The 17,655-nt window shown below is 34.3% G+C and overlaps 2 protein-coding genes across 2 annotated transcripts; one reads left to right on the forward strand and one right to left on the reverse strand.

The window, feature by feature from the left end:
• Nucleotides 1-324: 324 nt before the first annotated feature.
• Nucleotides 325-14,333, reverse strand: LOC27206984 (catenin alpha). The gene is made up of 12 exons (XM_016182749.3): nucleotides 14,084-14,333; nucleotides 11,307-11,683; nucleotides 8,809-9,126; nucleotides 7,697-7,900; nucleotides 6,519-7,203; nucleotides 5,379-5,530; nucleotides 4,801-4,873; nucleotides 4,195-4,262; nucleotides 3,951-4,132; nucleotides 905-1,145; nucleotides 733-849; nucleotides 325-674 (listed from the first exon to the last, which is right to left on the reverse strand). The coding sequence occupies exons 1-12, from the start codon at nucleotides 14,253-14,255 to the stop codon at nucleotides 510-512; spliced, it is 2,754 nt and encodes a 917-aa protein (XP_016025855.1). The 5' UTR covers nucleotides 14,256-14,333; the 3' UTR covers nucleotides 325-509.
• A 999-nt stretch (nucleotides 14,334-15,332) lies between these two features.
• Nucleotides 15,333-17,193, forward strand: LOC27206634 (cytochrome c oxidase subunit NDUFA4). Its single transcript, XM_016182439.3, has 4 exons — nucleotides 15,333-15,466; nucleotides 15,524-15,570; nucleotides 15,628-15,774; nucleotides 17,044-17,193. The coding sequence occupies exons 2-4, from the start codon at nucleotides 15,529-15,531 to the stop codon at nucleotides 17,104-17,106; spliced, it is 252 nt and encodes an 83-aa protein (XP_016025854.1). The 5' UTR covers nucleotides 15,333-15,466; nucleotides 15,524-15,528; the 3' UTR covers nucleotides 17,107-17,193.
• The last annotated feature ends 462 nt before the right edge of the window (nucleotides 17,194-17,655 follow it).

Below are 17,655 nucleotides of genomic sequence, written 5' to 3' on the forward strand. Positions count from 1 at the left end.
GAAACTTTGTGAATCATCTTGGGGGAAGTAAAGAGTAACACAAACCACATTTGGTGAAGATGATAGGTCATCATTTCGAATTTCTGCCAAAAAAAATCACATAAAAAACCACAGTATGCGTAGAATGCGTAGAAAAGAGCTGTTCGCTGTAGCGCTCTCCGCTCTCTCGCTCTCAAACAAAAATTCTAGAGAGCCTGGGGCCACCTCTAGAGCCACGGCCAAAAAATCGTATGGCGTTACGCATCTTGTTATTCTATTGTCTTTGGTCTTACCGCAACATTAGAATTGAGAAATGTCCGCCCTTAAAAGAGGAATTTTGTCAAAAACGATTTATATATGAATATTTTATTATATTATATAGGGTCGATTAGAGTTATATAAGAATGTAATTGTCGATAAAACTGAATTGATTACAGCATTAAGATTGCTTTTAATAACCAGAGATGAACGCAATGATTTGATACTACTCTGTGTATGGTAATTAATAAATATTGATATAAAATCAATTTTTAAACAGCATCAGCAGGACTCTGGAATTCAGATAATGCATGTATTGGGTTTTGAACCTTTTTTTGAGATCCCTTGCGAACTTTCGCCCGTACTTCTTCTGGTTTTTCCGGCCTGACCAATGGTTTTTTCTCTGGTGCTTTCATCTTCCATACAACAATTGGAGACTATAAAAAATTTAAATAGTTTTTATTTTTGTATACCTTTGTACTTAAACAAACTTACAGACACTGTTCCTTGCCTGGTATACTTTGTGGATGCCACATATGAGTACTTTACAGTTAATACAACGGCGTTCATTAAATTTTTAGCTGCTTGAATTAACGATGTAGCGCTGTCCAGCTATATAAACACACTTTTAAATATCAGTTTTCATCATCTTCAATATTATACGTACCCCAGAAACTATAAGTTCACCGCTTATATTTTGAACGTCTGCTTTTACTTTTGAAGTTATTTGGATTTGATGACAATACAGGGCAATGCGTTGCAAATACGCTAAGAGGTCCTTTTTCGTGCTGCTTTCTGGGCATTGCTCTGCTATTTCCCTGGTTAGTTTATCCAACTTTGTACCAGCTTCGGAAATTTTTTTTGCTGCGTTAATAACATCCATAGTAGTTTTTAAAGGTCCTCGTCCTCTGCAAAAAAAAAGTTCTCATTTGGATATAATCAAATAAGATTTTAAACAGCGCCCTTTTAGTGAGCAGTGCAGTGTAGCTTAAATAATGCCATTTCGAGACCTTGGGAACCAATGTATTTGTTGTTGGCCACACCCACAAAACTATCACGCCCAAAATTATTTAAAATGTTTACATTTTTACATTTTATTGTTCCCAAACAAATTTGACCGATATAGAAAAAAACATTTTGGCACGCCCAATGTTTCAACCAAAATTTTTGAATTTCTACTTCGCACTCCATCTAGATAAATCACCGTTGACTGACAAACGAGGAACTCGACTATATTGTTATCTCATGTTTTATATTCCTTACTCGTGTTAATATCTATATATTTTTATAAATATATAATTTTAATAAACGTTTTGAAAAAGGGGCAAACAAATTTGTTGTTGTGGTATTTAAATATAATATCTAGACCAATTTAAAAAAACAACTTATTATGAAGACGACACCTAAGTTTATGTCTTCAGTTATTGCCAACATTGCATACACAATTAGTCACACCTCAGCTTTAGTTATCCACGCAGATCAGCTGTGTGATCACCTAAGCTCTCCCATCTCGCACTCTCGCTCTGCAATTATGTCGCTCATTGTCATTCACTTTCGTCCCTTATGCATATTCGCATCGACGCAGAATCTCGTTCGCTGCAACCAATAAACATCTTCGTTCGAAATCGATACATAAAACTCGCCTTTTCAATTCTCGCAAAAACAGCTAATTTACCCCGATATAAACTTTATATAGTGCAAATCATACAAAGCTGTTTAAGCTTTAACTTTAATTAATTCGCTGCTGGTGCTGAGTGCGTTGTTGGACAACCATTTTTGTGTTTGCAATATTAAGGCAAAATTAATGGTAACATTAAATGTAACTTCGTTGTTTCAATATTGAGCGCTTGAGCCTGATTTCGAGTGTCTGTTTCTGCTGTTTCGTTGTTGTTGCTGTTACCTTGGCTGGCGACTGCAATTTCCTTATCAAGCTCTGCAATAACTTCGTTTTTCCGTTCTTCATGTGCGTTTGGAGCTGATCGATGAGCTTCAGCAAACATTCAGAAAAATTCTCAACGATCTCGAAGAACTTTATTTTGAGGAATTGAAAGTGATTTGAGTATATATTGTATATATATATTGTCGTCATCAGCTACGTCCGCTCCACCAGCGTCGCTGCCCCCCTTCATCAGCACACAAAATTCGTCGAAAAAAAACGTATGAAAACCTTTATAAAATTTAAAGTAAAAGAAGAGAGAATGCTATAGTCGAGTTCCCTGACTATCAGATGCCCCTTACAAAGCTAGTGGAAATGCGAACAAGAAATTTCATAATTTTACTGGGATATATTAGGATAAATTGGGGAATAAAACGAAAAAAACATAATATACAAATTGTTCAAATGTGTGTACGTGACCGGTTTGGCGGTTATAGGGCGTTGATTGGGCGTGGCAAAAAGTTGTATGGGAAATCGATAGAAATTAACAGGACTAATAAAACTATGAAAAAATATCCAAAATTTTTTTAAAAATGTGGGCTTGACAATTTTTCGGCAGTTTTAGGGCGTTAGAACGGGCGTGGAAAAAATTTTTTTTTTTGCAAATCGATAGAAATGTACAAGACTAATATAAATGTGTAAAAATATCAACACGGGGTAACATGGGTCAATAAACTTGGGCTGCGTCTTTATCTCTAGAATTTGTATGTATCTCAACCTTTTAGCTTTCACAGATCCTGAGATCTCGACTATCATACGGACAGACGGGCATTGCTAGATCGGCTCGGCTCTTGACTCTGATCAAGAATATATATACTTTATATAGTCGGAAACGCTTCCTTCTGCCTTTTCAACGAATGATAAAAAAGGTGTAGATGAATTCGGTCATAAAAAGACGTGATCACCACGTAAGGTTTATTAACTGGGTTTCGAAAAACCTTGAAGAAGCTAAAATGAGACGGAAAACGAGCGTGGAGTATCTGGGATTTACTGTGTCCAGATGTGGAATTCAAACTTCACCAGAAACGGTACAAGCGTTATACAATATTGAAGTCCCGAGAACCCAGAGAAGGCGAAAATGGCAAAATAAGTGCTAATCACTCAAGGAAAGTGATTAGTTAAACTAATTAAAGCCTTTGAAAAACTAAGGGAAGTATTGGCCTCTGAATATGTCGGTTTGAGATATCCAGATTTTAAAAAACCCTTTGACCTATATGATGTGAGAAACCTCACCTCAGCCGCTGACATATGCTGTGGCCGATAAGAATCCCAATGCCAAAAACATGCGCTGCCTCCCCAAAACAAGGCCACTTGCAACAATTCCCAATTGACATTAAACCCATAATAAACTACCCCTTTATATGTATTAAATATAAGCCTTTCAATCGTACAGCTCAATGTAATTTCTTACCCAACAAACAAAACTAATCCGAGTGACCTAGTTCTTAGTTAGCTTAGACTACCTAATTTGCTTATAGTTTTATCCGTTACTCGTAGAGTATACATTGCATCGGTTGCACCGTAACACTTTTCCCTAAAAAGCTTTTCAGACCGAGAATAATTTTTGTGTCTTAAAAGTAGGTAACGAATACCAATTTCGATTCGGCATTAATTCGGATGTCTTCCTAAATGTGTCGTATTAAATTATAATATGTAAAAAACAACTGGTATTATTCTAATTCATTCATTTAGCCGTAAAGATTTTGTTTGTGAAAAAAAGGTGAAATAAATATAGTTAACCAAAATGTCTAAGAGGGATATCTATAAGGAAACTTACCTAGTAAAATCCGTCATTTCCATCATAATCATACACATATGTTTGGCCAGAAAAATAATGTCATTTCCAGTGTCATCCCATTTAGCAACTTCTGAATCAAACGTTAGTTTTTCCCTACGGAATAACTCCACTTGCTGAGCAATTTTTTGTTTGTCTTCTTCCGTCATTTTCCGCATTGCTTCCTGAAATACATATTGTTGTATCCATATTTATCGGTATATATGATTGGCAAGCAATGACTTACTCGAGCTGTACATATGCCACTTATATCGGGATATTCGTCAACGGTTTGATCGCCGGTATGAGCACTTGCTAAATAATAGAAAACACAAAAAAATATGCTAGTGAGTTGACATACAAACTTCTGCAACACAAAGTATTAGTCGAGAAAAATGTGTTCTAATTTGCATTTTTAAAATTAAAATTTGTGATTATTACAAATTCAAAAATACTTATTTTGAAAAACAAACAGCACAGAGCTCACGACCATAATAAAAAAAACAGTAGAGAATGCTATAGTCGAGTTCCCCGACTATCAGATACCCGTTACTCAGCTAGTCTTAATGCGAACGAGGAATTCCATTATTTTTCTGGGATATCGATAGATTTTGGGGAATAAAATGAGAAACAATTTCAAAATTGTTCAGAAGTTAGGGCGGTTAGTGTGCGTGGTAAGAAGTTTTTGACAAATCGGGTGAAATTTACAAGACTAATAAATTTATAAAAAAACGGATATCTTAATCTTAATATCTCTCTCCATTTTGCAGATATTATTATTAGGTCAGAAAAAGTGCATAAATTCCACACCTTCATACGATTTTTTTGAAATAAATATGCCCATTTTACTCACATCGACTTCGAGTTTCCAAGGTTAAGTCTTCAACTGGCTCAAATTCAGTATCTGTGTCAAGGTCTTCCGAGCTCTAAAAATAAAAAGATATTATTAGCAATTTGAATGTTGTCTTTAGGAAGCAAATTAGGTCGTAAATCAATAATTTGTAATATATTCTATTATAATCTGTAAGTTTGAAATGATTGAGAGCCTATTTTCTAAAGTGTTGCAACTCGTTAGTGCTTTTGTTCTTCTCTTGAAATCTGTCGTTCTTGTTTAGAAATCTTATTCTTATTCTTATTGCATTAAGAATTGTTTTGAAAGAATAAGAAGTGATAAGAAGTTACGTTTCGGAGTTAGTCTATAATAATCATAAATTCTTCATTAGCATTTTAAGCCGCATAAGCGAATTCTCGTGAGCTTTAAGACAACGGACATTGCCATCGACTCTGTAAAATAATATAATATTGACTCTTAATACATTTTCTATCACATGCAGTAAAATGCGGTAATGCTTCATGTTTTGCTTTTGGCTTTGGTCTAACGTTAGAAGACAAATCATAAATCTAAAGAAATGGGCATCTTATACTACTTACTCGATTCATTAAAACGGCTCTTCGAATTTCACGAACTCCATCGTAAACCAAACGAGAAGCATCAATAAAGTCATTTTCGTCAACATCCTTATTGGAGTTATTTGAAAGGGCTCCAACGGCTGCTCCCACACGTTGGTCAAATTTCATCATAACTAAAAGAAAAACATTATTTACCGGCTTCGCGTACCAAGATTTTACGTAGGTAAATAGTCAGTTTGAAATTGGTATGCACACCCGCCAGTGACCAAGATTTTTGGAATATGCACGATAATAATAGTTATTTATCTTATATTAAAATATATTACCGGGCATGCTCCGGTAACAGAATTCGTAAGAATTTTGTGATTTCGATTTGAAACCGAAAAAACGGTGCTCCGGTTTTCAAAATCGTAATATTTTTCGATTTGTAAAACAGGCTCTTTTGTCTGGCCGTAATGCAAAGTAAAGCCTTTTTTTTATATCAAATCAGATCGTATTTACTAAGGGAAAAAAGTTTACTCAGTGGTCTATTGATGTTTATTCCACACCACCACAAGATCATTCTGCCACTTGGTTATATACTTATAAAACATAAAAGAATTCAGTAATTCATTTAAATGAGGACCTAAAGGGTTCTTGTATGCTATTTAATTTATTTACTGAAGTGGTCAAAGTGCAGTGAAAAAGTAATAGCCTGGAAAACAGCTTAAACAGTTGTTTGCTGCTTACAAAGCATTCCGATAGCAAACATTTTACAAAAACCAAAGCACCTAAAAACGAAATCGAAATTGTTTGCCCAAAAGAAAAAAAAATTACGATTACCGGAGCACGCCTATATATTTTATTATATATTCATTATATAAAATGGCAAAGACCATAGTATTAAAATATTATTATATATAATTTAGACAGCACAAACATTTAAATTTTATTATAGCTCACTAATATATTGGCATCAATAATGAAAATTTTGTTTTCCAAAAAAAAAAAGTTATGGTGATATTATTGATATTCATTTAAGAAATTTGAGAACTCTATATGGGAACATATATGGCCAAAACGATTTAATGTACTATTTACATGTAAATGTAAAAAATTAGAATTAATAGCAACAAATATTTATAACATATATATAGCATTACATTGAAAATTAACACATACCTTGATCTCGTAGAACTTTGACTGCTTCTAAGACTCGTTTGGTGTAAATACATGGTTCATAATTGTCCATTTCAGCTTCAACAACATTACAAACTCGTGATGATCGACCTTGAATAGCACCAGCAGTTGCACGCAAATCCCTGGCATCACCAACTTGTAAAGCCATTACACATTTGTTTACATCTTCGAGAATGTGATTCTCAGATACTGCTAAAAAGTCGTCAATTGTTGTAATATCATCCACGGCCTCGGTTAAAATACGAACTTGCACCTCCCAGGCTTGTCGATAAGTAGTCATATTTTCTTGAGCTACTTTTGAATTCGGTCGAACAGTCAATATCGATGCTGCATTTATAACTTGCGGACAAAGACTTTCAATTTGGGCAGCAGCATACCGAACCATTTTAACACCATCTTCATTGTTTGACATGCTACATACTAAGTTTGCTACTTCAACTAGTTTTTCAGCATGCTTGGTGAATATTTCGGACTTTTCCCGAACTTTTTTTTCATTTCCCGATTTCGCAGCTTCAATTAAATCTAGCAAAGGAGTTGTAGTCTCCAAAAAAGAGTCCGAAACATGATCCACAACAGCCTTTCGCAATTGCCTTCTTAGGTCACGAGTCTTTCGACACATTTGATCAATCGCTCGAGAGAGTCCTGGGCTGTTATCTTTTTGACTCATCTAAACGTAAAATATGGTTAAAACAAGAAAGAACGCTATAGTCGAGTTACCCGACTATCAGATACCCGTTAATCAGCTAGTGCAAGTGGGACCGGGAATTTTCAACATTTTTCAGGAATATCAGTAAAAATTGGGAAAAAATAAATTTTATTGATCTTAGTTGTGGGCGTGCCAGTTTTGGACGGTTTGTGGGCGTTGGAAGGGACGTGGAAAATGTTTATCGTATACAAGTGAAAACCGGCAAGACAAATAATAAAACAAAGAAGTATCAAAACAGTTTTCAAAATTGTGGGCATGGCAGTTTTGGACGGTTTGTGGACGTTTCAGTTTTCGCGTTTGTGGGCGTCAGCGATGTGTACATGTCCCTGAAAATCGAGGCGTTCAAACGGACAAACCAGATCGAAGCGCTTTCTTCTATCTGTTGCATACTATTCAACAAATTTACTCGACGAGTAACGGGTATAAATATGATAATTGTAAGTATGTTACTCACGTTTGACATATATTCAGATAGCAAATCCTGTAAAGCCTGTCGCACAGCATTGCATTCGGCCACAATTCTCTCTCGTCGCTCGTCTCGAGTACAATCTGCATCCGCCATCAATGCTGCTGCACTAATAATACTTTCCAGCCGCTCCTCGAGCAATTGACGTGAACGCTTTTCGCTGTAGGTCATGGGATCCATAACAATTCCCTCCTGCAGTGTAGAAGACCAATAACAATTGATGAACAAATAATAATAAGAACAAGAGAGAGAATACCCTGACTACACGAAACACGGTACTCAGCTAGTAAAAGCGAGAACGCCAAATTTTATAATTATTCTGGCATATCCATAGATGTTGGGGAATAAAATGAGAAAAAATTTAAAAAAAAATTTTCAAAGAGTGCTTGCGCTGCGTCTTTGTCTCTGCTATTGATCCTGATCAAGAATATATATACTTTATATGTTCGGATACGCTTCCCTCTACCTGTTACAGTAACTAAGGTATTTGGCAACAAATAAATATCTTTACGATCAGTATCAACAGCCCAATCAAAAAAGTAATTTCTCAGTTTTAAAACTGCATTAAACTCTTCCCAAAGGCTGTTGTATGTATCGGTAGCTACATTATACAGCTATAATTGGAATATCAAAAATTAATAAGGCCTCAGCTCACCGCAGCTTATACCCTATTAAAACTATTTTTCGTTTGCGTCTAATGGATGGGCAGACATATAAACGGTGTAGCCATACCGACTACCCTATTAATGGTGATCCGGAATATAATCATGTATGTATATAATTTATAGGGTCGATAACGAATGCTTCCTACTAATAATACCCCGTAAATAGGTTCAAATTTGTCTTATAGTACCCTATAATCCAGACACTTAAAATTATTTTAATAATTACTTTAAAAATTTTTAAGACAAAGACTAAAACGAAATGATATGGTTTATATGGTTAAAAAAAGACCCAAGTGTGTAAAGATTTTTTTTTCTTCCTTTGGGTGTAATGTTAACGCTGCAATCTACAAGATAAAGCACCGTAGACAGTAAGTGCCAATTAGTTTTAAAACCGATACTGAAAAAATTTTAATGTACAAGATTAGTTTATCTTACGTCAAAGTCGTCCAATGCTGCAGCCAGCTCTCCCGCTCCGCTGTATATATCTGTCGGTTGGGATGACTTTCCTTGGGCAACATCGCTGATAGTATTTACAGCATCGCAAACTTGTTTTAGAATGAAATCGCGATTTACTTTTGCTAGATCTAGTTCCGGATGACGAACGTATACTTTTGATGCAGTTAACAGCATAGTTGAATGTTTTTTAAGCATCGCCCGAGCAGCTGCTAAATCGTCCCTTAATTGGGGATCCTTAAGTTCTTGCTGACGTTTGGCTGCCTGTTTTATGAGTTCTCCTGCATTGCGTCCGAATTGCTAAAAAAAATAAAATATTAGAACATTTTTGTGGTCTTTATTTTTTTTCATAGATTAATTATAAAATTGATCAAATTTAAGGGTTTGATTGGTGTTTCAGTCGTAATCACTGCATATTGTAGCATGTCCATTTTCTGGATTTTTTTTTAATTTAACGGTAGAATTCTTCCTTAATACTGATGACACCTCCTCATTTGTTAATATTTGACATTTAGTTCACTCACAAAAAAGTTTAGCGTATTTTTAATATTTGCACTTTATGCGGTTAGTTTCTCTGTCTGAAACTTAAATTCTAACACGGTCTCTAACGAAAGTCTCAAAAGCTGCCCATAACCTTTTACAACTTTCAGTACAATCATCCTTTTCCAAAATACAGACATTATGCAAAATGGGTTTTTGAATTAAATTTTTTTTTGATAAATCATCGGAAAATTATACAAATTTTTTACTGTCAAAAAGAATAGAGTATGGTGTTTTTGAGATGATATGGCGACATTTATTGGTTCAATGTTTTAAAATTTTATTATAAGCTTGTTGATATACGCGTATTTATAGTGATTCTGATTATTTGGTTGAAAATCGATTGATTTTTTTTACGAGAAATAATTAAATCGAAAAAAAGGATCACTGTTCAAAAGTATTGGCGGGGCAGTTTCTTTTTTGTGCGTTTTTTAGGTGAAAGGAGGGGCGTGGCCACAGTGTTTTAGGTATACAAGTAAAAATTGGCAAGACAAACAATAAAACGATGAAAATATTAACAAACTTACGCTGCATGTATGTCCCTAGAATCTGTATGCTTAATCTCAACCATCTAGCTTTTATAGTTCCTGAGATCGAGACGTTCATACGGACGGACGGCCAGACGGACATGGACAGATAATCTCGGCTATTGATCCTAATCAAGAACATACAGACTTTATATGGCGGAAACGCTTTTTTCTACCTCTTACACACTTTTCAACGATTCTAGTATAACCTATTACTCTATAAGTAACGGGTATAATAAAAATTGCAGTCTGCGATGCTGAATTCCGCATGCCTAATATTAATTATAGCATAGAAATTTGTTGTGTTAGTTACAAATAAATCTCGTTTATCGAAGACTATTGAGGGTCAAAAAATATAATTGCTCTCATATACACTGTTGGTCTAAGCTTAGACCTTAAGTTGCATACAACTTTGCTTCATATTTATTTATTAAAGGACGTTAGAAAAGAAGTGGATATGCAAAAACATTTCTTATTTAATATCATATTCAAATGATTATACATATTTAACAAAATTGTGTTTTTCTAACATTTTGTTAAAGCTAGTCAAAAATTCTTTTTGTAAGAGAAGTATTTGGATTATAACTTAAATTATTAGTTGGCGTTACTATATGACATTTTTGCAATAACAAAAATAATTTCAGTAATGAGTACTGCCTCCTTCGATCCTCTATAGAATGATACAAGAAATATAAGTAATTCAAGGAAATCTCGCTCCAAGCACGTTTCGTATTTCTTTCCTCCTTCATATACTTTCCGTTTGAGCCAGCCCCAAGCATATTCAGTTACGTTAAGATCTGCAGAATAATGAATAGGAGCATTGTTTTCTCGAAAAGTCCAAGGAATTGGTCCAAAAAGATCTTTTAATTTTGGAAATACGGACTCCAAACAATGTTTTGAAGCGATCGCCGTTCATCTTTTGATCGATAAAAGCCAAGTCAATTGTGCCATAAAATGTGATAGCACCCCACACTGTCAATGTTCCGATTGGATAATCCATGCAAGTGTAGGAAGTCTACTTTTTGACGTTCCAACAAGCTCATAACAGGAGCTTTACCTTTTTTTCTTCAAATGTTCCTCGGGTAAACTTTATTTGTTTATTTTTTTTCGAATACGAAGAAATTTAACTGGGTCTAATTCAATGACCAACCGAAAACACGTGTTTGCCACAAAAATTTTAGAATCTTCGAATGTACAGTTATGTATTTTTTCGCAAATCAACCACCTTTGATCATTTTTTTTAACATGATTCGATCTTTGATAAGAAAAGCATTTTGGACAATAAGAACAAGCATGGAAATGAATAATTTATTTTGTTAAAAAAAAACAACGATGGTGAATCTACTAACCTAAGACCAGCAGTGTACATACAGATACGATAATATTATTTATTTATTTCATTCCGACACATACCCTCATATTATCCATAAGCTCGTCCTGACTCGAAGCGTTTTTGAGCTTGTTTAGATCATCTTCGACAATATGGAGTGACTTTAATAGCAAATGTACATCAACCATATCAGCTAAAATTAGCAAGCGGGTTACAGCTGACAACAGATTCCTAGCTGCTCGCACCATATTTCCTCTCTTCAGGGAACTGCACGGATCTTCAGAAAATTCTCTTGCTGCGATGCTCATAGCATCTCCAGTTTTTTTTACTTCATCCACAGCTGTTAACATTTCTTGTGTAATATCTGGGTTCTCATAAGCGATCTGTTCACCTTTTTGAATAAAATTTTCTGTAGCCTTTTCAACAGCTGCAACTAATGCGCTGGCCCGCTTTGATTTTCCTACAAATACATAATAAAAATTAATATATATAATACAAATGATATATATATATAGATAAATGTAAGTATTATTCTTATACTTATGATTCATTATAAGAAGCTAGGAATCACGTTATAAAAGTTCTTTCAAATGGGTGCATTGGCGAAAATGTCGATACCAAATATCTTCTATTGTATAAATCAACATCTATTGTTCCGACAATATGGCAAGTTTATTTAAATAGATCTTGTCAACGTTGATGATTTCCTCTCAATCACCAAAGAAAAGAAAATTTACAAATGTGTCAACTTACCTAAATAAAGCTGTCAAACACCTCAACCACTATTAATTCGAACAGCATTTGTTCTTTGCAGAATGCAATATTCAAAACACGTTATTTTGAATACTATAATTAATTTTCAATTAAATAATTAGTATTACTGTATCGTCGCACCTGCCACATTTAACACGCTTTGGCTTTGATTTTAACAAATTTTGGCAATGTTCTGGATAAATCAAGTCCCACATCTCTTGCACCTTAATTTTGAGGTCAGAAATGTTCCTATTTGCACCGAAATCAGAGTATTAATTATAGATTATTATAATACTGGGAAGACAATTACTGAAATAAGCAAAAAGTTAAAATTGTCTAAATTGTCGGTGCATGATGCAATTGTTGAAGACATTTGGGAACATTCAAAATAATATTGCAAGTCGAGGCCGAACATCAGCAAAATTGTATAGTCTGATCGTCGCCAATCCTTAACAAATTTGGCTTTGGAGTGGTCGCAGAAAATTGGCAAAATTGTCAAGCTAGAAGGGATGAGACTGCATTCCATATTGGATATGGTTTGATTTATTTTTATTTAGTATTTTTTTGTTATAAATGTATCCAATTATGTACCCAATAACTTATCTGGCCAAGGAAAGACCAATGTTTACGCTTCGTCACAAAAAATCGTTTGCAATGGGCTCGGGAAAGTAGATTTTTATGAGAAAACAAAACGGCATCAAGTAATGACACTAACTGATCACATTAATAAAATCGATTGTCGGGTCTTGCAGCAGCCAGCAATGCCTAATTTTTTATTTGTAAACATGCCAATTTTGGAGACACAATTAAGCACAATTAAGGCATCTAAGCTAGGCGATTATCTTTCGTTGTCTAAGCTACTCTCTCTCGCACTCTAATATCTTGTACTCTCGCACTTGCGCCTTTGGCTTAGCGTTGTGTCCTATGCAATTAAGTCGCTTATCACTCGCTTTCGCCCATCGATGCCAAATTTTGCTAAACCAATAAAACATAATCGTTCGAAGTCGCTACATACAAAACGTCTTTTAATTTCTCCAAAACTGCTAATAAAAAAGCTTATTGGCTCAACAGTAATACAAAACAAGAGAGAATGTTATAGTCGAGTTCCCCGACTATCAGATATCCGTTACTCAGCTAGTGTGAATGTGAATGCGAACCAAAATTTCATCAAATTGTTCTGGGATATCGATAGATATTGAGGAATACACTGAGAAAAAATTTAAAAACAAACCTATAATATGAAAATATATCAGAACATTTTTCAGAAGTGAAGACCGCCGTTTTGGGCGGTTTATGGTCGTTGCAAAAACTTTATAAAAATATGAATTAAAATAATACATATGGGCGCGTCAGTTTTGCTGGGTTTGTAGGCGTTAGAGGGGCGTGGAAACAGTCATACGGACAGAAAGTCGGACATTACCAGATCAAGAATATATATATTTTTTCGGAAACGCTTTCCAATTTACTCTACGAGAAACAGATAAAACTACAGCGAACTCTATAGCAGATTTCCTCGACTATCAGATACCTGTTACTTAGCCAGTGGGAGAGCGAATTAGAAATTTGATAAACATGTAACAAAATAAAACACTATCAAAATATACATAGTACACACGGACGAACGGACATTGATACATATATCGACTCGGCTGTTAATACCTAGAATATATATATATATATACTATATATACTCGCATAAGTCATTACTCTTACACCTTCGGACTCAAATTTAAATAACCACCTCAGAGGTATAAAAAGTATCTGTATATATCACTAATAGTCTATTTTTTGTATATTTTCGCAATCTTGCGTTTTAAGCAGTAAAATATACTTTCACATTCGTTTTCAGTTTTAAGCTTATTACATGAAAAAACCTGAATTAAAATGCTTTCTATCCTGCAAAATAAAGATTTCCCAATATGTATGTACACAACCGTTTTAGAACATTTTCTATCATTTCTCGTATGTACACAATACTTATAATTAATCAATAAAAAAAAAGAGTATACACGCACGCATAGTTATGCACGACTCGCAAAAAGTTGCTTTTAAATTGAAAGTACTAACATTTAAGTTTTCTAGGCACTATAAGCTATAAACGTTTTACCTTTTTTCTTTTTGCTTGGGCCCTTGGTATTTACAAGAGTAGTTACTTGTAATACAAGGGGTTCAAGTGTTTTTTCAACCGACATTGTGCGAATTTCCAAATTTTTGGGATCCCATTTCAAAGCTATCTGTCCAAAATCGGTTAACGTGCCCATTTTATCAGGTTTTAACATAAATTCTTTAAACGACGACGCCTTTTTTCGATAGTATGTAGTCCACTGATTAGCAATAGTAACAGGATTGTAAGTTTGTAGTGCTGTAAAATACGCAAACTTATGAATATGTCATAGTTCCACTGAGCCACATGGCCTACATAACGAAATCAAGAATATACTGAATAAGTATGTTAAAAACTGAAATAATTTAACTAGATACCTTGCTTTAGTAATCACTTTAATAAAACAATCCAAATTGATTTTTAATGATTAAACTATGGTGAAAAATATGTGAGATTCAAGTATTGAAGACGTTTGGGAAAAGTTTTATGATTTCATATCCATTTTAAATACATTACACTAAAAATATTTTATTAAGTGAATGATGCTTATTATTATACTCGATACATGTAGAGTAATATGGTATACTAGATTTTTTGAAAAGTTTCCAAGAGGCTGAATGAGAGCATCAGAATCAATTGATCAGGGATCAGTAGTCGAGTCCATCTGGCCACGTCCGTCCGTATGAACGTCGAGATCTCAGGAACAATAGAAGCTAGAGAGTTGAGATTAACCATTAACCATTTCCAGTGACAAAGACGCAGCGCAAATTTTGTAAATTCATGTTGCCACGTCAACCCTAACACGCCACACTTTTGAAATATCTGTTGATATATTTTCATATTTTTATAAGTTATGTAAATTTTTATTGATTTGTCATAAAACTTTTTGACACGCCCACTTCTAAGATACTATCCGCCCAAAAACTGACACGTCCACACTATGGAACAATTTTAAATATTTTCTCATTTTATCAACTAATATATCCCAAAAAATTTATGATTTTTCGCGTTCGCATTTCTACTAGGTGAGTATCGAGTATCTGATAGTTGGCGGCTTGAAATTATGACAGCGTACCTGTGCGACAAAGAATGTACGCATAAAAATTACCTATATAAAATAATATATTCCTTAGATGTCAAAAAATTATTTCCGAGCATGATTTTTGAGCTCCCATTCTAATTAAGCATCCCTCAATACCGGCATGCTGTCATTGCATATAAAATAAAATGACAGCTGCCTGTTATAAGTAATTGTATTTTTATGTTTGAGCTAAACATCGATTATGCCGATGTTTGGAAAACATCGATGACATCGCTCTTGCCATCAAAGTATGTCCATATCTAATATATAGTTCCATTCTGTTATATTAGATTGACTAAAGTTAGGTAATTTTTTATGTGTTTCCATCTTAATATATTTAATACATTTTTATTACAACGCAGACAAAATGCAAGGTCTTGGTCTGCAAAGTCTTAAAAAAAATCCAGCTGTGAGTCTTATGATTATATTAAGATATCTGTTGATTGCATAACCGAAATTTGTTCAGTTAATTCCACTTTATGTGTGCGTTGGAGCGGGAGCTATTGGAGCCGTCTACTATATGGCTCGACTGGCAACTCGTAATCCCGATGTCACTTGGAATCGCACATCAAATCCCGAACCATGGCAGGAGTACAAAGAAAAGCAATACAAGGTTAGATTTGCTCCTTAATATTCACATTTTAAAGGGCCAAGAAAAGCCCTCGACCGTGGTTATGTTAGAAAAAAAATTTGGTTTTATATACATACATATTTCTTACTTTTTTGGGGATTTATACCAATATGCCATAACCATTATACATACATATATATTGTAGTTATACCCGTTACTCGTAGAGTAAAAGGATAACTAGATTCGTTGAAAAGTATGTAACAGGCAGAAGGAAGCGTTTCCAACTGTGTAAAGTATATATATTCTTGATCCGGATCAATAGCCGAGTCGATCTAGCCTGTCTGTCCTTTTGTCCGTCTGTCTGTATGAACGTCAAGATCTCATGAACTATAAAGGTAGAAGGTTGAGATTAAGCATACAGATTCTAGAGACATCGACGCAGCGCAAGTTTGTTGGCCCATGTTGCCACGCCCACAAATCGCCAAAATCTGCCACGCCCACACTGGAAAAATGCTTAGATATTTGTTCATATATTTATTAGTTTTTTTTATTTCGATTGAATTGTCAAAAAACATTTTGGTTTTTTTTTTTTTCATTTTATTTACCAATATCTATCGATATCCTAGAAAAATCATGCAATTTCGCTATGACATTTCAACTAGCTGAGTAACGGGTATCTCATAGTCGGGGAAGTCGACTATAGCATTCTCTTTTAAATTTATTTTATCGCCCGTGACCAACCAGAAATGTAGGGATCAGCAGAGACTTACACATGGTCTAAAATGTTCCCTTCAGATAGCTTTTGATCGAATTTGTTTACTTCACTAGAAGAGTAGATTCGTTATAATGTATGCAACAAGTAAAAGAATGCCTTCCTGACCTTAATAAGTATACATACTCTTGATGAGGATCACTTCTCTAGATGAACCTCCTAAACCTTTACGATCGTATGCGCGTTGTAATCCAGGGAACTATGAAAGCTAATAAGTTGAGACTATGCATGTGTATTCAAGAGTCAACTACACAGCGAAGGTACACATATTTTCACTCCATCATGCACGAGTCCCCCATACACTCCCTGTTACTTAAAAATGTTTTAATTTTTTTTGTATCTGCCTTGCAATTATCTTTTGCTAGGTAAACAATTGTTTGCGTAAGTAATGTAAAACCGATTGCGATCGTACAGTGTTAGCTTACTAAAATCTAAAAATATTTAAATCTCTTAAATGTCGGTGGACTTACAGATTTACTGTTATTTGTGTTATTTAGAAGAAATATACAATAATATATTGAATCTTACATTTTTTTCAGTTTTATTCGCCTGTGAGGGATTATTCCAAAACTAAGAGTGCTGCCCCAAACTTTGAAGAATAAATTACATTTCTCTAGCAGCTGCAATTTAAAAATGTAAAATGAAATATCTTCAAATTATAAATAAACATAGTGGATTTTGAAAGCGTATGTTCTTGTAGATCTTAATATATATATATATATATAAGATATAATAATTTCAAAATGTAGTGTACTTTTTACATAACATATGGACGTATACTGTTTAAAATTACTTCAAAATACCTTTTGATAATGGTGTTCTATGTTTTTAGAAAGAAAAAAGCAAGGCGAATAGAATCATCACTCGAGTGTTTTTTGAACACCAAGGGTCTGTTGGTTGTATGTTCTTTGCGTTTAATTTCTGTAAATTTCACTACGCATGGGCAATAATAATCCGCGAGGGAACCTTCTGGTTCTCGACATTTCCATAGTAGTTAAGTTAATATTAGTGAGGTAAGGGAATAATATATAGGTTAAGAAAAAACACGAGACCAACGGAGGGTACCAGTATATATTTAGAGTAGTTCGGTATAGAAATAAGGCATCGATTAGGAGAAAAAAATAATTCCCACGGATGACACCTGTATATAT

Source organism: Drosophila simulans, chromosome 3L (assembly GCF_016746395.2).
Source record: "Drosophila simulans strain w501 chromosome 3L, Prin_Dsim_3.1, whole genome shotgun sequence".
NCBI lineage: Eukaryota > Metazoa > Arthropoda > Insecta > Diptera > Drosophilidae > Drosophila > Drosophila simulans.